The sequence below is a fragment of the Narcine bancroftii genome, chromosome 8, assembly GCF_036971445.1.
Source record: "Narcine bancroftii isolate sNarBan1 chromosome 8, sNarBan1.hap1, whole genome shotgun sequence".
NCBI classification, from domain to species: domain Eukaryota; kingdom Metazoa; phylum Chordata; class Chondrichthyes; order Torpediniformes; family Narcinidae; genus Narcine; species Narcine bancroftii.
In genome coordinates this window covers 25,483,018-25,505,768 of record NC_091476.1, presented here as the reverse complement: position 1 = coordinate 25,505,768, position 22,751 = coordinate 25,483,018, and the positions used below count along the sequence as shown (strand labels likewise).

The window sequence follows — 22,751 nt, the reverse complement described above, 5'->3', positions numbered from 1 at the left end:
CTTCAATTAGTGGTTTCATTATTTAACAGCACCATGTAATGTGGTCCTCCACCATATTCCAGCACCATGGTGTATTGCTTCAGAGGTAATGTAGTACAGAAAAATCTCTGGTATCCAGCACCAGTGGAGATTTGATAGACGCCAGATAAGTGAATTTTCCTGTTGCTTGAGGGTGCATGTTGCATGATTGGTGAATTAACAGCGAGGCCTGCAAATTTTAAACCCGTAATTTTTACCTATTTATGTTCATGATTTTTTTTTTGCTGGTTGCTTGAAGCTGCCGGTTACTTGAATTTCAGATAACAGGGGTTTTACTGTACAGTAGTAAGTGTTTTTTTATGCAGATGCTGCTTGACCCCCAGCAGTATTTTGCTCCAGATTCCTATATCTGCAGTCTTGTGTTTCCACAAGGTCAGTGAAGTTGGACAGCAACCATCAGCATCTTTCAACATTTCATCCTGTGCAGCTATTAAGACCATCTCATCCTTGTTCTGCAGTTGAGGATGCACAGTAACATTTAACAGCAGTTCTAATAATCACAGTCTCTCCTGTGTGCTACCTTTCTTGATAAATGCAGAAGATTTTGCATATGGCCTGGTTTATGTTGGTTTTGCAATTGATATATCATTCCCTCATCCCTGATCTGTGTTCATTCCCTTTGATCTTTGCAGCCTCATTGCAATGCACTTATCAGTATCCTCTATGGTACAAACAGCAGCATGAACTTGGGCAGTGGGTATTGGGTTGCTATCGGAGATGATGATGTATTAGAGATAACCAAACCAATATATGGAAAGCAAGTCCCCACACTGATTAGAGAGCAGTGATGGTCCTTGACAATATACCATCAAACACTGGATGCAACATACTTAACTGTAGCCACAGTTTGAAGTGCTTGGTACTTTACAGTCTAAATGTCAAGTCAGTATGGTGGCCTGAGTTGACTGGGCTGTACCGTATCATAAACAGTATTCAGTTTGCAGCCTGATCAAATGCCACTGTAGTTCTGATCGGCCAAAGAGGAATAATTCTTTCGCTTTGAAGTCAATTGCATGATTAACAAGTGAATATGTTTTCAAACCTCTTGTTCTTAAAGTCTCATCCTAGAAGATTAATTTTCTACCTCCTACCTTGAATGGGATGTGGTTGTGATCATTCCCAGGTCCACTCGGGTCCCTGTAAGTGTAGTTGGTCAGTTGCAATTAAATTTCACTCTTGCATGGCGGGTCATGCATGGGATAAGAGGAATAGGGTGTGAGTAGACCCACTTCATCTGCTCAACTATTGAAAAAGATCACAGCCAATCTTTGACCACTATGCCTTTTCCCTGCACTAATGACACATCCTTTGATTCCTGTAGTAGCCAAAATTTAACAAAGTTTCTGTTTGGCTGCAGCAAGTAATAATTTCGATGTATATGGATACTGTACAATGTGTGTGACATTAAACTCATTTCCATTGTACTCTAATTTTTGATTAATCAATTGTCTGGGCTTGCACATCCTCTGGGTAGATAATCCCTGAGTTTTACCATCCTCTGTATGAAGTCTTTTTTTATCTGCTCTGTTGTGAGTGATCGGGCCTTCATTTTGACTCTGGTTCTGGTTCTAGACAATCCAGTTGGGGGAGACAATTCCACACCAACTATGTTAATATCTCCAAGAATTGTTCTTACCCCATTCTTCTCAACTTCAAAGAGTATATGGAGAATTGTGTGGAACTTAGTCAAGTTGTCTCAGGAACAGCCATTGTTGGTCACTCCAAGAACAATCAGCTCTTCACAGTTCTTCCCTGATTTGGGAGTCCCGAAAGACAAGTCCCAAGTTAAACTGTAAGCTCTGTCACCCTCTCCTGTATGCCATTCCTCTGAGTGTCATCTCCTGACAATAAAACTGCCAAATCTCTCCTTCCATTCCATCAACCAGTCAAGGTTGATGACGTTCCATAGCTTGGATCTGGAAATACAGGTGTGTATGATGCTTTATGGTCTGGTTGTGTTGTTGGGGAATCAGAATTCTTTTGTGTTCTGGTCTGAAACACAGAGGCCAGTTGTTTCTGTCTGACTACATTTCAGGTAACTTGGGAAAAATAAAATACCCCAAAGTCTTAAAGCTCACTGTGATGCAATATGTCGTAATATTCACCCAGACTAACGACTTGCTTATTACTCTTCAACGTGTAGAGGAAGCGTGAGCACAAGAAATTTTTCTTTGAATTTCTTGTCTCTTTAAATTTTGTTTATCTACATCTTTTGTATCTGTTTAAAGTTTGTGTATCTCTGTCACATAGTAGATATTTTGTAATTTATCATTGTGAAGGTCTTAATGCAAAGCTATGCAAAATGTTTATCCATTTTATCAACAAATTAAAGCTACATAAAGCAGTAGCCACAGAGTTGGATTTATTGGATTAAAGAGTTGGAAATTCGGAATATTGTAGTTCATGCTTTTGGAAGATGTTACTTTGGAATTAGGATATATTAGAATAAGGAAAGTGTCATCTATATTCTGTTTGAAGAGAAAACAGTTCTCCAAAAGTGCAATACTCAAAAGTGCTGGAGAAACTCAGCAGATCTCACATCCACAGGAACCAAAGGGGAACCAACATTTTGGACCTGAGCACTTACTGAAGCTATGTTACCTTGACAAATGGCTCAGGCCTGAAATATTGGTTCCCCTTTGGTTCCTGTGGATGGTGTGTGACCTGCTGAGTTTCTCCAGCACTTTTTGTGTATTGCACTACAATCACAGCATCTGCAAATTTTCCTGTTTAACTGTGTTCTTCAGAAGACCTTGAAGCACGTGACTTAAAACCATTGTTGTTTACGTGGTGCAGCTCTGAAGTATGTCTGCCAAATGTCTAGGCATGTAAATGTTTTCCCCTAAATATTAGACGAATTGTCACCTTATTCACATGACTGAAACAGAGAACCAATGATAAATTAGAGAATAATGGAAATGAGTTTAATGTCACACACATTGTACAGTGTTCATATGCATCAAAATTATTACTTGCTGCAGCCAAACAGAAACTTTGTTTAAAAAAAACATTGTGCATATTAAATTTAAAAGAGATAATAAATACAAAAGATGATAAATATTCATAATTATGTGCACCGTAGACCAGAGAAATGCTCTTGCAGTCGGTTGTGTATGTACAGTCAGATGTTAATAAACTTGAATTTAAGAAAGATAGTCCAGAGAGTCTTTTTTTGTACTGTCAAGATCAAAGTAACAAGGGGAGGTTTCAGAACCTGATAGCCCTTGAAATGAAATGGTTCTTGAACTTGGAGGTGCTGGTCTTCAGGCATTATGACCAAACATAACAGCAGGAAGAGGTTTTGACCAGGATGATGGCGTTCGTTCATGATGTTGGTTGCCTTCTTGATGCAGCGCCTCACACAGATGTCTTCAGTGGATGGGAGTCAGAGCCTGTGATGGACCTGGTTATGTTTGCTGGTGTGGAGGAGCATTGAATTGTATGTTCAGAGATCCTTAAGGTAGCAGGAGATGAATAAAATGATAAAAAAATGCAAACAAGGTTTTACCTCTTTGTGACGGAGACTTGGATTATAAAAGGTCAGTTGCTGAACTGTACAAAAAGGTAGTTTGATCACTGCTGGAATACGGCATATACAATAGTTCTAATCTCTTATGTTATTTAAAAGATGCAAATGCACTGAAGACAGCTTAACTGTGCATCCAGATCTCATATTAGCTATAAAGCAAGATTGAATAAGGTCGGATTATTTTCATTGGAAAATAGAAGGCTGAGGGGACACTTAATTTTATGCACCTAAATTATGAAGGAAGGAGCCTGACTAAATAGAAATAAAATCACAAGTGCAGGTTGAAAGTAATTGATACAATGATTAGAGGAAAGGTTGCAAAGATTTTCACCCTGAGGGTGGTAAGACCAACTTGACAGGTTGGTAGAAGAAGAAACTATCATGTTTAGAAAGTAATCGGATATGTAGTTGGAGGAAATGGAATCCCACCTGGCCCTTTAAGCCTGCTCCACTATTCCTCTTCTGTGCTAGTCCCACCCAGCACTTAGTTCCCCAATCTGTCAAAAATCCATATACCCTTATACCCTTCCTTTAAATAGTCCCAGTGATGTATCCTCCACAACACTCCAGGGTAGATAATTCCAGAGATCCACCATCCTTTGGGAAAAGAAATTCCCTTGCACCTCAGTTTTAAACAATTGACCCCTAATTTTGTAAGTATGTCCTCTTTTTGCATTTCCCACATGGGAATATCTATCTAACATCTATCCTGTTACGCCATCTGAGGATCTTGTGTTTCTATTTGATCACCCTTCATTTTTCTAAATTCCAAAGAAATATTTGCTATTAATGATAGGACAGCTTTCTCTTTATGTGAATTGGCAAGTGAATATCTTTCATCTGCTTCCAATCCTAGTATATCTTTCAAATAAAGAGACCAAACTATACATTGCACTCTAGTTGAAGCCAAAACAATACATCCTACTCCAGGTGAAGCCTCTCTGCCCCTTCACAATTGTAACAATACTTTCCTCTTTCTACTATCTACATTCCTTGTGATAAAGACCAAGATGTCATTTGCCTTCCTTATCAGCTCCACCAGGCTGCTAATATTTTTGTGCTTCTTGTAGAATGAAACCTGGATTCTGCCTTATTTGCAAACTTAAACAATCGATCTCTATGCTGTTACTTAGTCCAAATCTTATAATTGCAGCGGGCCCTCTCACCTTGAGGAGCCACATAGACTCTGAAAAATGTAGCCTTTCAACAGAGAATAACCAGTTTTTTGGCCTTTAAGGGACAGACAGGCATTTTTACACCAGCCTCCCAACCAGAATAATTCATTATATATCACTCATCGATCAACAAGTTTGGCAAGAAGCTTGTTACGTGTTTGATGATTATTGCTATAGTACTTTGAGAATGTGGAAGGAATGGCAAAGTATTTTTTAAGATTTTGAAATGAAGATTGACCAAGAAAGTGGAAAATGTCTCTGTTATGGGGAGAATGGAACCACAGTGACTCTTTGTTGAATAATCCAGCCATTCTCACTACTCTGCTCCTGACCTTACCCCTGCAGGCTATTGTCCACCAAATACCTGTCCATCTCCAAGTAATATCCTTGATTGACACTATTGTAGCCCTACAGTCAGTCATCATTAATCTGTGCTAGGGAAAGGCATCTCTTTCTGCATTTATTTCTGTATTTTTCATCCATCACTTTAAATGGATTTTGATCCTTGAAATGTTCATTAATGGGAACATCTTCTTTCGTCTTTCCCTGTCCAAGCACTCCATGATTTTGCACACCTCTATGCGACCTCCCTTCACGGTGGCATGGTTAAAGAGGCGATTGGCACAATGGTGTTACAGCGCCAGCGATTGAGACGAGGGTTTGAATCCTGTGCTGTCTGTAAGGAGTTTGTATATTTTCGTCATGTCTGCGTGGGTTTCCCCAGGGACTCCAGTTTCCTCCCACTGTTCAAAACATGCCGGGGGTTGTAGGTCAATTGGGTGTAATTGGGCGGCATGGGCTTGTGGGCTGAAAGGGCCTGTACCATGCTGTATGTCTAAATTTAAATTTAAAAGTAGCATTCCTGTGGTCATTCTGGGTCTCTGAAAATGTAAAGCAAACAAGTAGTTTGTCTCTATCCAGTTATTCAGAGTAATTTATCTTTATTTTTGCAGTGAGAATTGATCAGAGCCCTATGTCCCCTATGGAGACCAAAACTGACAGTGAGGAAGACGATGACTCACCTAACATATCCTTCGACAGCGTTCATGAGAGCAACTCTGCAATTCTTAACATGTCGGGGGCAATGAGAGAGTAAGTATTCACGCTGCTGCTGCCTTCTGTCATGCAGTTGGAATTGTTACTGGAAGTTGGCTCCCAACTTGCGAGACCAATGCATTCAGCAGTATTCATGGTCGTGGCTCAGTTTGACTATCTTTGCTGTCTGAATTCATTTGTACGCTTTATCATATAATCTTGACCGCTGTAAATTTGTATTTTCCATCAGCTGTGCAGTGCATCTGGATTCTGAAAGTTATCCATTGGTAGGGACTGTTCACCTGAAAAAAGGTGGTGCACCTTGTTTTGAATCCTGAAGAGCAGCACATTGTTTATGTGTGACGAGCTCCTTTGTGGGTGCAACTAGGATATCACAGTAATTTTTAAGCATTATTTTAGAGTTGACTTCTGGGAGAATGTCCCCAATAATTGTATTCTTATTGGTTTGAGAATAATGATTGAAGTGACTTAGTGGTTTTACCTGTTTCCATTTCCTCAGGGAGGATTCTGTTTGGCCCATTGATCCGACCCGGCTGCTGGATGATCCATTTGGGTGAGTGTTGAAGTCAGATTTTGAAGAGATCAGCCAAGAGGGGCAGGGGTTTTGTCTCTCCCTGTAATAAGCATGGAGATAACCCATCGTAGTTACCAAAGGTGACCAATTAAGTTTGATAAACAGATCAAGTTACCTGGGTCTCATGATAGACCTGGGGCAGCTCATTTTAAGCAAGTTCACCCAGGCATCGTATTTTCTTTACAGCCTGTTAACTTGACAAGTCCCACATCAGCCTTTAGGCTTGGGTTAGGTTCAGACTGGCAGTGGTTGGGTCAGGGTTAATATTTTATACTTCAGCAGAACTTGAGTTCATTGAAATAACATAGGGAATAAAATACCAAAAGGACATCAGATTGAGAAATTGTGGGCACAAGAGAAGACCAGATAGCAAAGAGTCGTAGAGTTTGTAGGCCTATACAGCACAGAAAACAGCCCTTGAACAGAATCGACATGGAGGGCCAATGTACTAACCTGTCCCATTTAGCTTCAGACAGTATATAACCACCCATCAATCTGCTTCACATTATTCCCAATCATGGCATATGTTTCAAGCCAGAACTTCAAGGAACGATAAATCATTCAGGGTTCTTGTTCCTGCCAACTCCTATATGCAGAGATAAGGCAAGGAATGAGAGTTAGCCACCTGGGAAGTTCCAGTGATATCAGTCTATTGATGTGGTGCTTATTGCTGGAGAGTTGCTCACTTTCTGTGCTGCCTGCCTTATCTTGTCGATCAAAGCTTCCTTGCCACACCTTGCCACTGTGCAACAGGCTCTCATTTTGAAGTCACAGAACACCACACCCATGTGTTGATCCAGGTCACAGAGCAACAGAGTTGTTCCATTGCACCACACAACTTATAATAATGAACGCACTGGTGTCAAAGGCCATAAAGACCAGGCTCTGTTTGCAGTTTTCAGTCAAATGTAACTGAAAGCAATAATGAATAGATTCCTTGAAAGTTCGATAAGGGTTCAGAGCTATCTCTTGATCACTCCTGTGTAGACCTCAATTCTATTTTTAGTGTTAGAATTTACAATTCTTCATTGTACTTTACTGAGCCATCTCCTGTTTTAATTAAATCTACTGTCTGGATATTCAGATGAATGTTAAGAAAAATGATTGCAAATATTCTCTGTGGGTGAACATTTTCCTTGTAAGTTGAAGTTAAAAAAAAAAGCTGTAATTCCAAAACTGAAACCAGTCCTCGGGCTGACAAACTTTCCATACCTCGAAGGAAAAGAAGAGAGGTAGTGTGAGTGAACCCCTCCTAGATGATGATGCCTCCTGGGTAAACTGGTAATGCAGGCATCCATCTGCCTACAGTTTAGCTGCGAGGAGCAAAACATCAGGAAGGAGTTTACTGGCTGATTTACTTTATTAGGAGGCTGGTCTGTTTGCCAACAGTACATGGGAGTTTTTACTCATGTTCCAGGGAGTTTAGTAAAAAAAATTCCCAACACAAGAACATTTCAATGCCCCCTGGTGGTGGAGTCATTCCAGGCCAGCAAAAACTGATGATTTTATAAATGCCTGGGAACTGGATTGCACAGGTTTTTGGTGCATTGGGCTTTTAACACCAATGCCCGATAAATCTTCTCCTCCAAAAAAAAATGAAATTGGTCATTGAAGCGCAATTAGTTTTCAGGATCTACCTGAATCCCAACAGATTGTCTCCCGACTTGGCGCAGCTCCCTTTCGCTTTGTGGTGTAGCACCAACCATGGATTACTGAACAAGGACAAGCCTGCTGGCAGCATGCTACTTCTTCAGTCCACCAGACCTTGGAATGCAGGTCTCTTTGATGCTCTTCAACAGTGCACATTTAATGTTCATATCCGTTGATGAATACACTTTTTCAGAGAACAATGATAGGAGGATGAGCCACTTGGACGTGTGTTCACCCAATTATTGAAGCAAAATCTTAATGCTCTGGAACAAAAGATTCATTATCACGTTTTCAACATTGGTGGCTCAAGGCAAATAGAGTATTCATCTGGGATTGTAAACTACCAGGATCAATCTCAGACTTATGCTTGGTAACAGATTTTTTTGTCCTTTTTCTCTGGAAATTCACTATTCAGTCTGATTGCTCACTTTAAATGTTGTATTTTCACATAATTTGGGAAGATTTTGCTTTATATTATGAATCATTTGTAGATTTTCTTTTGTCTAATAGTTCACCCATCCACACCCTAATTAAGAACTGTACATGACAACTTTAATAACCTAATAGGACTGCCTGTCCTTATTGGAAGCCATAATACTGCCCAGGGTCCAACTGTTCTTCATTGCTTCATATCTGGAGTGTCTGTGTGAACCCTTTGTTTTAGCTAAGAGTGAGTTTGGACACAGCAGAGTTTTGCATGGAAAAGGTTCAGCATCAATGTGCCCTTGATCTCCACAGTGAGAGCATTCCTGGTATAAGATTATGGCCAAAGGTCTTCCTAGAGCAAGTGAAATATTTCAGTTATGACAATTTTGGAAAAATGGCGCACTTTTTTAGAGAACAGTGATAGAAGGAGGATGAGCCACTTGGAGGTGTGTTCACCCAATTATTGAAGCAAAATCTTAAAGCTCTGGAACAAAAGATTCATTATCAGGTTTTCAACATTGGTGGCACCAGACAAATAGTGTGTTCATCTGGGATTGTAAACTACCAGGATCAATCTCAGACTTGTGCTTGGTAACAGATTTTTTTTGTCCTTTTCCTCTGGAAATTCACTATTCAGTCCGATTGCTCACTTTAAATGTTGTGTTTTCACATAATTTGGGAAGATTTTGCTTTATATTATGAATCATTTGTAGATTTTTTTTTGTCTAACAGTTCACCCATCCAACATCCTAATTAAGAACTGTACATGACAACTGTAAAGAGATGCAAGAATAGTTTGAAAAATAGAGGAACATAAGAAAATAAATAATGAAAAAGAACACATATTAAGAAATAGCTTAATTTTCCCTTTTTTAAATCACTGCTCCTTTGTTTATTGTTACATTTTGTTTTCATTTTGCCATGTTAACCTTGCTGCCTTCCTACATATCCACAAGACATTGTGAAAGAGTTGGAGTAGACCACCAGGCCTAGTTTTGCAGGTTGATTGTGCCTGATCAATACTGGCCTGTTGTGCGCCAGTTCCCCATAACCCTCAATTCTTCAATCTTTTGAATAGATTAACTCTCTCTCCACAAATATGCCTAAAGATCTGGTCTCTGCCAACTTCCAGTGAATCACCATCCTCTGAGAGTACAAATATCAACTTACCTCAGTTTTAAATGACTGTGCTATCAACTCGTCTATCTTATTGCAGATGGCTTATACATTCAAATAAAAAGCACTAATCTTTGATGTTTTACAATTTTTACTCCTGGCTCTGCGCTGCATATTTGTGGTTATATTTCCTCCCTCAGCCTGTCACTCTCTGCTTGTTGATATCCCCCTTTTTATTCTGTGCCCGTGCCACTGTGCTCTCAATTCCCCATGAATTACTGAACATCCCCTATATTTACTTTCAATCCCTATCTAGAATTATATTTATGCAATTCACCAGGACACTAGACCCAGCACAATTTGGTGACGCTCATCCCAACAGTATTAGCTGCCTCCTTCCCCAAAACAGGTACCAGTGTCCCATGAATCAGAACACATTTCTACCATACCAAAGGTATGACCCACATGTTTACCTCCCTCATTCTGTTTTCCCTTTGTTTATTGACACAAGGTTCAGGTAATACTGTGGAGATTATTACAATCCTTGCTGATTAGTGCTAATGTGTGATTAAAAAAATCTTTACCATCAACATGATTGCTTGGAAAAAAATTTTGTGTTAAGGGTACATTCTTCCCTTCTCTGGGAGCAAGAACAACCCTTAACTCAGTTGTCAGTGAGAGCGGAAAATAACCAACTTGGTTTGAATTTTTATCTCATAAACATGCAGCTTCTGTAGGAAGGTGGAAAAGATTTTGAGACTTTCCATATACATTGTCATTCTTAGCAGACACTTTTGGTCCTCCAAAGAAGGTATATGCAGAAGCATATGATACAGGGATGTAACTGTAGTCACCAAATTTTTTTTAAATTTTGTGTGTGTGTAAAGACTTCTAACACGTGATCTTTACTTCCTGTTTCTCCTAGTGGTCAGAACATGCACGGGATATGTCGATTACCGAGATCTGAGTCGCCTGACCCAAAAAGGAGGCGCGTGCACCAATGTGACTTTGAGGGATGTAATAAAGTGTATACAAAGAGCTCTCACTTAAAGGCACATCGAAGGATCCACACAGGTAGGTTTCTCGCCCAAGTGAATTGGGGACTTTCACTTGAGCAGTTTTGATCATCATCTATGGCTTTAGTCTTTGGCAAAGACTAGGCTTTTCTCAGTACTAATGGCTAAAAATGCCACTTGTTTGTGTATTTAAAGGAACATGGATAGGTGATAGATGATGAGAATGGTAGGATGGCAGCTGGTTCTATGTATTCATCATTGAAAGCTCTTTTTGTGATTTGTTGTAAACTGACCATTGCAGGCATCTGGAGGTTAAAAGAATAAGCAAACTACCTCTACATCAACATCTGGTTTATTCATCAAGGGAACCTTGTTATTGACTTGAAGAAATCACTTGCTAGTTATAACTTTGTCATTCCATTGTGGCATCTGTGATGCTTTCTTGATTATTATAATTCCAGGCTTATTGGGTATTTTGAAAGTTAGCTCAGGATTTAGTACGGTTAGGGTTAATGTAGAGTAAACTTCATAATTAAATTGTGACATCAGTGCAAACCTCTTTCTTGGCTTTGGTTTGATATTTGTGTCCCAGAGTGGGTCTGGCTCCAGCCAACTTGAGGTCAGCTTTACCAAGGAAACAGCATTGTTCTCCACATCACTGCTCATGTATCATCTTGGAGCCATCAACAACAAGATAGTTTATTTCCGGACCATAGTCCAATGTTGTCCTCTTCATGGAGTGTTGGCAGCAGAGTGCAAAGTTGTGCTGGTTTCCCTGAACTTAAACTGGAGCATCTGCCTGCAAATACACATGAGATTCTCAACCCTTTTTTCCCACTCGCGTAACATGTTAAGTAATCCCTTTCTAACCTTTACCTTTGGAAAAGGTTGAGGAACAGTTATATCATTTTCATATGAATTGAGAAGAATAACAGCAAAGGAGCACACTTAAGAAATTTACAATTTTTTGACTTGATTATGTTTAATTCATTCTTATTTAAATATAAATTCTCAATAATTAAAACAATGTTTTTATGTTTAGCTTTTTAAATTGTAGAATGTTGTTTTGAATGATGCCAGTAATGGCTGGAGCCTGTTCCACTGCTGGTTTCCTCCTCCGTTGGGTCCTCTCCAAGGCTTCTCCTTCTCTTGCTGAGGGTGGACTGGGGTGGGGTGAACAGGTGTTCTCCTGCCGCTTTCCCTGAGCCCTCAACCCTCGAAGATGGGGCCGCCAAAAGTGGACACCGCACCTTGGGCGCTGAATCTCCGAGGACAGCCAATTGAAGAGAGCAGTTGATGGTGACGAAAGAGGAAGAAATGGAAAGTTGGACAATGAGGGAGATGGGCAGAGCCAGGAGAGGAAGAGGAGTAGGAGAACAGAATAGAAGTGGTTATCATTGACCATATTTGACCTCATTGGGATCATTATCACAAAAAGTACTATAGACAAAATTGGTGCAGCGTGCAGAGGAGGCAATTAATGTTTCAGGCCTGAGCCCTTTCTCAAGGTTTAAAAAAAAACAGACAGGTGCCTGAGTGATTTTTTTAATTTAAATAAGGTGCCCCATTTCATTCAGTTGCCTGCCTGCTTTTTGCTCATATCCTGATGAAGGCCTCAGGTGCAAAATGTTGGTTATGTATCTTTTCGGCTCATGGTCACTGCGACACCTGCTAAGTTTTCCCAGCAATTTTTGTGTTTTGACTACAATCACAGCGACTACAGACTTTCACTCCACTGATGTATTAGACCAGTGATCAGCTGGGAGATCCCAGATAATGCATAAAATTCCACCATGTTCAGCTCGCCCTCCACCCCACACTCAATATAACACATCAAAGAATGATCTCCTGACCCTATAAATTAAATGGTGTGGCTCACAATCTCAGAATTTTCTGCTGAGTGGTCCAGTTTAAAGAACTCAGCTTTGGATAGCCCTGCACTGACGAAGATCCTTGGCTGGAAACAAAGATTCCATCTCTCATCCCAACTATGCTCGTTGACCTGCTGAATGCTTAAAGTATTTTCAGAGGGTTTTTTTTGTATTTCTGTCATTTGGAAAATGCCAGTCCAATCAGGGGTGGGTGGTTACCTCAGCTGCAGAGAGTATTCCACATAACAGCATAGCAATCAAATTGGCACTCACTGGTTGGAGAGCTGCATTTCAGGTGAATGAAGTTTACAATAATGCACCAAGGAGATATCCCTCATGACTATTGTTGAAGCTAAACCATTGAGAAAATGGAGTACAACTGATGTGCATTGTGACAACCTCCTGAAGCATACTGCTTTTCACCATTCTTGCTCCTTCCCATCCGTCAAATAAAAGGCAATCCCAGAGTTGAGCAATACAGAGCAAACATTTTAACTTGCCATAGAATTTTGCTTGTAGTTATCTGCCTCTTGTTGTTCTTTCCTTTGGGGTGATCATACACAGGTATTGTGAGAGCAGAATGAATAAGGCGAGAGAATCGTGACAGAATAATCAGTTTCACATTTGATGTCACATGCAATTTTTGCCAGAATAATGTTGCAGTTCTGACATCAGTATAAACTATTTCACCACCATATGATCAGCAAAGAGGCCACAATTTTTAAGAGTGAAACAGTACACTGCCGACCAGCAGACGAGGCTCTGTATGTGCTTGTTGACCTGAAATGCATGAAATCAAGAGACATGGCAGGTATGTAGCTGCTGCCACATTGATCTGACTCAACTCTGCACAGTGAAGGAAGTTATTTACCCCAAAAGAGGATAATTTTGAACAGAGCCTTGAAAATTGCTCTGATGGGAAACCATGAATTTTGTCTGTGGTATTTGAAAGCCCAAGTGCTTTACCTATCTGATACTGTCTGTACATTGGTTTCAGTGTCTTGGCACTACATTGCAGTAATCCCCCATGTGGCAGTGTTCTGGTTGATGGAAAGCTATTCTTTTTCTCTTTGAGGGCACATGGTTTGTCCTCGGAACCAGGTTTATTGTCATGAACGTGCATCACAAAATGTATTGTTTTGTGGCAGCAGTATTGAGCATTACAGGTGCAAAATTGCTATAAATTACAGTTCCATAAATCCAATATTTAAAAATAAATAATTAGTACAAAAAAAGAAAAAAAAGTAAGGTAGTGTCAATAGTTTAATTGTCCAGAAATCTGAGGACAGAGGGGAAGACCTTGGGTCTGTGTCTTCATTCCTGATCGTAGCAGTGAAATAAAGGCCATGGCCTGGGCGGTGAGGGTCCTTGATGATAGAAACCGCTTTCTTAATGGAGTGATGACTAATGCCCATGATGGTGCCGAAGGAGTTACAACCCTCTGTAGCCTTTTCCTGTCCTGTGCATTGGCACCTTCAGGCAGTGATGTAACCAGTTAGAATGCTTGCCATGGTACACCTGTAGAAATTTGCAAGACTCTTTGTTGACATAACAAATCTCATCAAACTCCTAACGAAATATAGCCGCTGGTGAGCCTTCTTCATGATTACATCAACATGATGATCCCAGATAGATCTTCAGAGATTTTGACACCGTGAATTTGAAGTTCTTAATACCCTCTCCACTGTTCACCTCTTGATGAGGACTGTTTTGTCTCCTGGTTGCTCCTTCCTTATGTTCACAATCAATTGTTTAGTTTTGCTAACTTTGAGTGCAAAATTGTTGTGTGACAACATGCAAATAGCTGATCTATCTCCCTCCTGTACGCTTCCTCATTGCTGTCTGTGATTCTGCCATCAACTGGGGTGTCATCAGCAAATTTGTCAATTGTGCCTGGCCACACAGTTAAGGTGTAGAGAGAGTAGAGCAGTGGACTAAGGACACATCTTTGAGGTGTGCCTGTGTTGATTGTCCATGAGGAGATGTTGTTACTGATTCGCACTGACTGGTTTTCCGATAAGGAAATCAAGTATCCAGTTGCAGAGGGAACTCCAGAGGCCCAGATTTTGAAGCTTGCTGACCACTACTGAGGATATGATGGTGTTGAAAGCTGAAATCTAATCAATGAAAAGCAGCCTGATGTACTTATTGTTGTTGTCCAGGTGATCCAAGGCTGAGTGTTGAGCCAATGAGATTGCATCTGCTGTGAAATGATTGTGGCGGTAGGCAAATTGCGTATTTTCTTAGGTACGAGTTAATTCTGGCCATGACCAACCTCTTCAAAGCATTTCATGTTCAGTAGATTTGAGTGCTACTGGGCGATAGTCATTGAGGAAGTACACTCTGGTGTTCTTCGGCACTGGTAAGATGGATGCCATTTTGAAGCAGGTGAGAACCTCCAACTGCAGCAATGAGAAATTGAAAATATCTGCGAACACTCCAGCTGGTTGGTTGGCACAGATTTTCAGTACCTTGTCAAGTATGCTGTCAGGACCTGATACCTTGCAAAGGTTTAGATGTTATGATGTTGGTCTCTGAGACAGATGTCACAGGGTCACTAGTTTGACTCTCCAAAATGTATCACTTCACCCTTTTCCTGATTGAACTCCACCTGCCACTTTTCTGCCTAACTATGTATTCTGTCTCCTGTTTTAATCTCCGACAACCTTTTACACTGTCCACAACACCTTCAACCTTCGTGTCATTTTTACATTACTGATCCATCCCTCTACTTCTTCATTGATGTCATTTATAAAAAGCGGGGGTCACAGTACAGCTGACGTGGACTTTTTACCCCCTCCATAAATCTTCGTCCGCGAAGCCAAGCCAAAGAAGAAGAAGTGTGAATAGTGTAAAGCTTGTGTGCATATGTTCAAGATAACTACTTGTCGAGTGTGCCACTCATCTTGACATTACCCTTTCCACCCCCACCCAATTTATACAAGACTTCCCTCCTTGCCTGCATTTTATTAGCCCTGTGAAGCTGAGAACTTTCTCCGTCTCCCCACAGCCTGACCCTTCTGCATGGCAGCTGCTGTCTGGTTGCCATGGGGAACGAGCCTTTTAATCCTGACACACTTCTCAGATTGCTATACAGCAGCAGGCAGCTGAGTCCCATTGAGCCTGGTCCACTCCTGAGCTGTGGAGGTCCAGTTTTAGCACTTGTTTAGCACAACCACTTCTTGACTGTTTCAAAGGTAGTTGTGACCAAATTTTATGATTTGATTTTAAGTAGAACCTGAAAAGGCAAGAGGACAGAATATAATGCTATGTTCAAAGCTTCTGAATCCACCAGAGGGTGCTGGAAGGCTGCAGAAACTCAAGCCTGGCAATTTGTTCAATGCTGTTTATTCTATTTTACAAGTGAGGACTGACATTACTCCGAGTGAAATGTGATTGCAGATATTCCCATGTAATTTTGCTCAAATCCAGAAAGGTTGGTTCAGCTTTGTGCACCGACTGCAATCTGTTTTGGACATCGCCTTCCATGCAATAATCATTTTGGAGCAATATGAGGGGAATTAGGACAGGTTGTCCCGAGAGTTCCTCAGGAGTCCACAGAAGTTTGGTATGACCTTGAAAAACCTGGAAAATATCTACAGATGAGTGGTGGAAAGTGTGCTGACCGGCTGCATCACGGTCAAGTATGGGGACACCAATACCCATGAGCTAAAGCTATGCAAAAGGTAGACCAGGACATCACGGGTAAAACACGCCCCACCATCAAGACATCTACAGGGGAGGCTGCTGTCAGAGATCCACAACACCCAGCACAGGCTCTATTCTCATTGCTACCTCCAGGAAAGAGGTACAGCTGCCACAAGATTCACATCACCAGGTTCAGGAACAGCTGCTTCCCTCCACCATCAGTCTCCTCAACCACAAACTCAAGCAGGGACTTATTTAAAGACTTACTTTTGTAGTTTTTTGATTTTTTTTCTCTCTCTGTATTACATGTCAGTTATCTTTATGATATGTTTGACACTGTTTGACCTGCTGAGTTTCTCCAGCGTTGAGTTTTTAACTTGTTTACATTCCTTTATTTGTTTACATGTAAATTGGTCAGTTTTTTCTTGCACTGCCAATAAGTGGCAATTCTGCCTCACCCGCAGGAAAAAGAATCTGAGTTGTATGTGATGCCATCTATGTACAATAAATCTGAATCTGAGTGGCCATCATCCTTCGTGATGATTACATTTCTATAACAAATGCTAGATTTTGATATCTCTACAGCCCATATTTTTGATCTTACAAATCCATCCACCCACAGCTAAACAACCTTTACCCCTCCAGAACCCTGATTTTGACCACTCCAATTGTGCCAAGTTTGTTCTTTGGCCATTTATACTACCTGCTACTACAATGCAATGGCCTAATCAAGATCCAGGGTAACTGTCCCCTCTCTTCTCCACCCCAGCCTCTGAACCCCTAGACTTTGATCAACACAATTCAACAACAAAAATCTGCCATAATCTCATGCTAAAGGGTGTGACAGAAATTTGAAAGTCATTCCACAGATATTTGGATGGATGAGAAATTCTAAACCTTGGTGCTTTGGAATAATGGATCTTAGATGTCACATGGACCAATGTTTATATTAGTTTAAATGGAAAAAACCCTATTGAGAGAATCAGGGTGAAGGTGCTTAGGAAGCTGAAGGTGGATAAGTCACCTGGATCAGGTGGACAACACCCTAAGGTTCTGAAAGAGGTAGCTGAAGAGATTGCAAATGCAATAGTAGCGATCTTTCAGGAATCACGCAGTCAGGAATGGTTCCAGATGACTTGCATAATGTTTGGGACAAAGCCACTTTTTAAATTTTATTTCCCCCTGTGCTCCAGTTTTAAATTTATAGACAAACAATTCACATGATTAAAGTGCACATTCTTGATTTTATTCAAGATTATTTGTATACATTTTGATTTGACCATGTATAAATTACAGCACTTTTTAGACATAGTCCCCTCATTTCAGTGCGCCATAAATTTTGGAACATAGCAATGGTATGTATATGAAAATAATCATGTTTAATACTTATTGCATATCCCTTGCATGCAATGAGTGCTTTCTAAGGAGCTGATTGTTGACTTCAGGAAAGGGAAGCCAGAGGTGTACTATCCAGTGATCATTGGGGGATCAGAGGTGAAGAGGGTGAGAAAATTTAAGTTCTTGGGAGTCACTATCTTGGAGGATCTTTCCTGGACCCAACCCATCAATGGCATTATGAAGAAAGCACGTCAGAGCCTCTACTTCCTCAGCAGTTTGTGGAGGTTTGATATGACACCAGAAACCATGGCAAATTTCTACAGATGTGTGGTGAAAAGTGTGCTGACAGGCTGCATCACGGTCTGCTATTGGAACACCAATACCACTGAGCATAAACCCTTCAATAAGGTAGTGGACACAGCCCAGAACATCATAGGAAAAATCCTCCACACTATTGAGTACATCTACAGGGAATTCTGCCATTGGAGGTCAGCAGCAATCGTCAAAGATCCACACCACCCAGCACATGCTCTGTTCTCACTGCTACCATCAAGAAAGACGTATTTGTGCCACAAGACTTGCACCACCAGGTTCAGGAACAGCTGGTACCCCTCCACCATCAGATTCCTCAAAGACAAACTCAATCAGAGACTCATTTAAGGACTCTTACTTGTGCACTTTACTGATTTTCTTTTGTTCTCTCTGTATTGCACAGTCAGTCGGTGTACATTTGTTATCTGTTTACAGTTCTTTTATTTATTTACATGTTTACGCTGTGTACAGTTTATTTTTTGTACTACAATTAGTGGTAATTCGTCCACACCTGCAAGATAAAGGAATCTTAAGGTTGTATGTGATGTCATGTATGTACTCTGACAATAAATCTGAAGTCTGTGATTTATAGACAATACCAGGTGCTGAGTATCTTCTCTGGTGATGCACTGCCAGGCTTTCACTGCAGCCATCTTTGGCTCCTACTAGTTTTGGGGGCTTGTCCCCTTAAGCATTCTCTTCAGCATATGGAAGGCTGCTCAATTGGATTTAGATTGGGTAATTGACTTGGCCATTCAAGACTTTCCCAGCTTTTAGCTTAGAAAAACTTTGTGCTTTACCAGTATGTTTGGGATCATTGTCTTGCTGTTGGATCAAGTGCTGTCCATTGAGTTTGGAGGCACTTGCTCGACCTTGAGTAGATAAGATATTTCTAACAACTGAGAACTCATTATGCTATTGCCATCAGCAGTTACATCATTAATGAAGATAAGTGCACTAGTACCTGTGGCAACCATGCATGCCCAGGCCATAACACTCCCTGCACCTTGTTTCGCAGATGAGGTGGTATGCTTTGGATCTTGGACAGTTCCAATACGTCTCCACACTTCGCTCTTGCCTTCACTCTGATATAGGTTGAGGAATGTGCACTTTAATCACATGTGAATTGTTTGATTATAAATTTAAAACTGGAGCACGGGCAAAGAAAGAAAAAACATTATGGAGGGCACTGTATATCACTCCTTTATATACAGTGTATATCCTTGATATCTCCCTTTAAGAAGGGAGAGCGGTAAAATACATGAAAGTATAGGAGAGTTAGCCTAAATTCAGTTGTTGACAAGATCTAGACTTCATTAGTAAGAATGTGGTTTGGGAGTACTTGAAAGCACATGATAAAATAAGCTGAAGTCAGCATGGTTTCCTAGAGGGGAGATCTTGTCTGACAAATCTGTTGAATTTCTTTGAGGAAATAATGAGCAGGACAGATAAAGGAGTCAGTGGGTGTTGTTTAATTGGATTCTCAGAAGATCTTTGACGTGGTGCCGCACATGTGGGAAAGGTTCAAACACAGAAAATTGGCTGACTGGCAGAGGAAAAGAGTGGGAATTTCTGGCTGGCTGTTGGTAACTGATGCTGTTCCACAGGGTTAGTTGTTGGGTCTGCTACTTTTCACACTGCATTCATATGATTTAGATGACAGAGTTCCTGGCTTTGTGACCAAGTTATCAGATGATGTGAAGGTAATTGGAGGGGTTGGTAGAGCTGAGAAAATAGGGAATCTGCAGAGAGACTTAGATAGGTTGGGAGAGTCGGCAAATAAAGGGTAGATGGAATACAGCGTAATGGTAATGCACTTTGGTAGACTATTCTTTAAATGGGTGGAGAATTCAGAAAGCAGAGGTCCAATGGGACTTAGGAGTCCAATTGAAGGATTGCCTAGAGGTTAACTTGCATTGAATCAGTTGCAAGGAAGAAAAATGCAATATTTGTTTTCATTTCAAAAGGTCTAGAACAGCCATTCTCAACGGGGGTCACAGCACTTTTAAATAAAAAGTTTGTTTTCACCTCATGTAACATAATTTTTTTAAATGTTTTTGTGTCATCAGTAGGAATGTACGGAAGAAAACCAAAACTTGACTGCTTCACAGGGAAGGGCTCCCCATAAACTTTGAGCAGAATCCTGGAGGGTGGGGTGAGTGGGAGGGGAGCATAGTCTTTGAAAGGTTGCGAATGACTGGTCTAGAATATAAAGGCAAAGATGTAATGCTGAGGCTTTACAAGGCATTGGGCAGACTACATCTGGAGCACTGTGAACAGTTTTGGGCCCCATACCGCATAGGTATGCTAGTGTTGGAGAAAGTCCACAGGAGGTTGAAGAATATGATCCCAGGGGTAAGAGGGTTAATGTAAAGAAGCATTTGATAGCTCTGGGCCTATAATCAGTAGAGTTTAGAAGGAGGGGAGGTGGATGGAATCTTATCAAAAAGTTCAGAATAGTGAAAGGGCTAAATAGAGTGGATGTGGTGAAGATATTTACGGTAGTAGTTCCAGAGGGCACAACCTCAGAATAAAGAATATCCCTTTAAAACAGAAATGAGAAGTTTCTCTAGTTAGAACAGTGGTTTTCAAACTTTTTCTTCCCACTCCCATACCATCTTAAGAATTCTCTATGCTATAGTTGCTCTGTGATTAGTAAGGGGGTACTTAAGGTGGTATGGGAGTGGAAAGAAAAGGTTTGAAAACCACTGTTTTTATCGTACCTAATTAACTCGTTATGTGCACGGTTTCATAACTCCAAAGGAAATGGGCAAATGACAATTTTTGTCAAGCAAAATATTTCAGTAACAGTTGGTTCTGGAGCAGTGGTTCTCTCACTCACAAACCACCTTAAGTAATCCCTTACTTCCCACAGAGGACCTATGTCATAGGGATTACTTAAGGTGGTATGTGAGTGGAAAGAAAAAGTTTGAAAACCATTAAGTTAGATGGTTGTGAATCTGTGGAATTCTTTGCCACAAACAGCTGTGGAGGCTGAGTCATTGGATAAATTTAAAGCAAAGGTAAATAACTTCTTGATTAGTAGAAGGTTAAGAGGAGAAGTCAGGAGAATGGGGTTGCAAGGAAAAATACATCAGCCATGATATGAATGGCAGAGCAGACTTAATGGACTGAATGGCTGAATTCTGTTTCAAAGGTTTATGGTCTTGAAAGAGATAAATCATGTTTTATGATGTGGGAAATGTAAGGTTTTTAATTTAGGTAGCTTCGTTAGAATGAGTGCATCTTTTGTAAATGGTGATATATTGATATAAAGATTTATGAGCATAATGTTAACATGGGAGTACAGCAAGCAGTTTGGAGGGAATATATGATGTTATAAAGGTATGGGAGCAAAGAAATGGTGCCGCACTGTGCAGGACTTCACTGAGATCTTGTCTAGAGAACCACACTGAGCAACACATTTACCTAGAGCAGCAATATTCACCCAATTAATTACCCAGGATGAAGAAGGAAGTGATTAGGATAGGTCTACACTCATGTTTAGAAAAATGAATGGTGATTTCAAACTGAAAAGTGGTACTGGCATTTTTCAACACTATCTCGTAGGCTTCAGGAGGGCCTGGAGTAAACCATGCTCCCCTGACCATTGACATCTCGACTGTTAAGGTGGTCAAGAGTATCAAGTTCCTTGAAGTGCACTTGATGGAGAATCTCACCTGGTCCCTTGGCACCAGCTCCACAGCCAAGAAACCCCAGCAGCGCCTCTACTTCCTGCAAAGGCTGAGGAAAGTTCATTTTTGACCCTCACTACATTCTACAGAGGATGTATTGAGAGCATCTGTGCAACTCCATCAGCGCCTGGTTTGGAAGCTCTACCTCCTCAGACCTCTTCAGAGGATAAAGATCATTGGGTGCTCTCTTCCTATCATGAAGGACCTCTGTAACACTCGACGCGGGCAAAAGGCAATAAACATTGTGAAGGACTCCACACATCCCTCACGTGAACTGTTCTCCCTTCTGCAATCTGGTGGGAGGTACTGTAGCAATCAGGTCGTTACGTCCAGGTTGGGCAACGGTTTTTTCCTCCAAGCCAACAGGCTCCTGAATTCCAAGAACATACGTGGATAGTGGATGATGGACTTTCACTGTATACATCTCAATATTTTAATGTGTTTAACTTGTATTCTAACTTATATTTAGGTAAATATGCTCTGTGGTCCTGGAAAGATGGTATCTCGTCTTTACCATGCAAGCATGGTTTGAACGATTAATAAATAAATGACATTCATAAGGTCATTTGAAGAACTTGGTTGAGGTTTTCAGTCATGCTCTGCCACATCATCATTTTGGGCCAATAAAAATAATTGCTGGTCGTAACTTGGTGATCAGTCGATTCTAATCTAATGACGTTGAGCAATGTGCAATTGACCATCTTTAGAATTTAATTGAATTCCAATTTTTTTTTAATGAGGATATTGTAGTTATAAAATGTACTTATTGGGCATAAGTATCATTTCCCAAAATTGCTCAATACCAGCAGTAATCTCTTTGTTCTGATGAATGCTGTATTTTATCAGCTGCTTGAGGCTTGTCAGTTAAATGGGCGGCTTGGGCTCATAGATCTGAAAGGCCTGTCACCATGCTCTGTGTCTAAAATTAAAATAAATGTAATATGTTTGTTGACTAATCTAACAAAAGTGAAGAGTTTTGTTTAAACAGGGAGATCATAGGAGGAGGGATTAGGACAGTGTTGGCATTTGTCAATATATTCTGAATGTTTACACATACTGGGCTTTGCAAATTTCACATCTGCTGGGTGCTAATAAATTTTTACACAAACTTTAAATTTGCAAACTTGAATGTTTTGTGCATAACAAAGTTATTTAATCATCAGCCAGTCACTAAATAGAGTAAGTTCCTTCTCATTCGCAGTTTCTGGATTCATTTACTCATGTGAGGCCATGAATAGTGCCACTTGTACTGGACAAAGCCTGATGTCCATGCTTCATGTTTGTCACTGGTTTATTCCAGAAGTCA

The 22,751-nt window shown here is 40.6% G+C and overlaps 1 protein-coding gene across 15 annotated transcripts in view; it reads left to right on the top strand.

The window, feature by feature from the left end:
- Positions 1-22,751, top strand: part of LOC138740512 (Krueppel-like factor 8) — a 151,173-nt gene that overhangs the window by 124,088 nt on the left and 4,334 nt on the right. For all 15 annotated transcript variants that reach the window (XM_069893252.1, XM_069893257.1, XM_069893253.1 and 12 more), the window contains 3 exons: positions 5,697-5,835; positions 6,299-6,352; positions 10,491-10,639. In XM_069893252.1, coding sequence (XP_069749353.1) covers positions 5,697-5,835; positions 6,299-6,352; positions 10,491-10,639 — 342 coding nt within the window. The remainder of the gene's footprint in view (positions 1-5,696; positions 5,836-6,298; positions 6,353-10,490; positions 10,640-22,751) is intronic.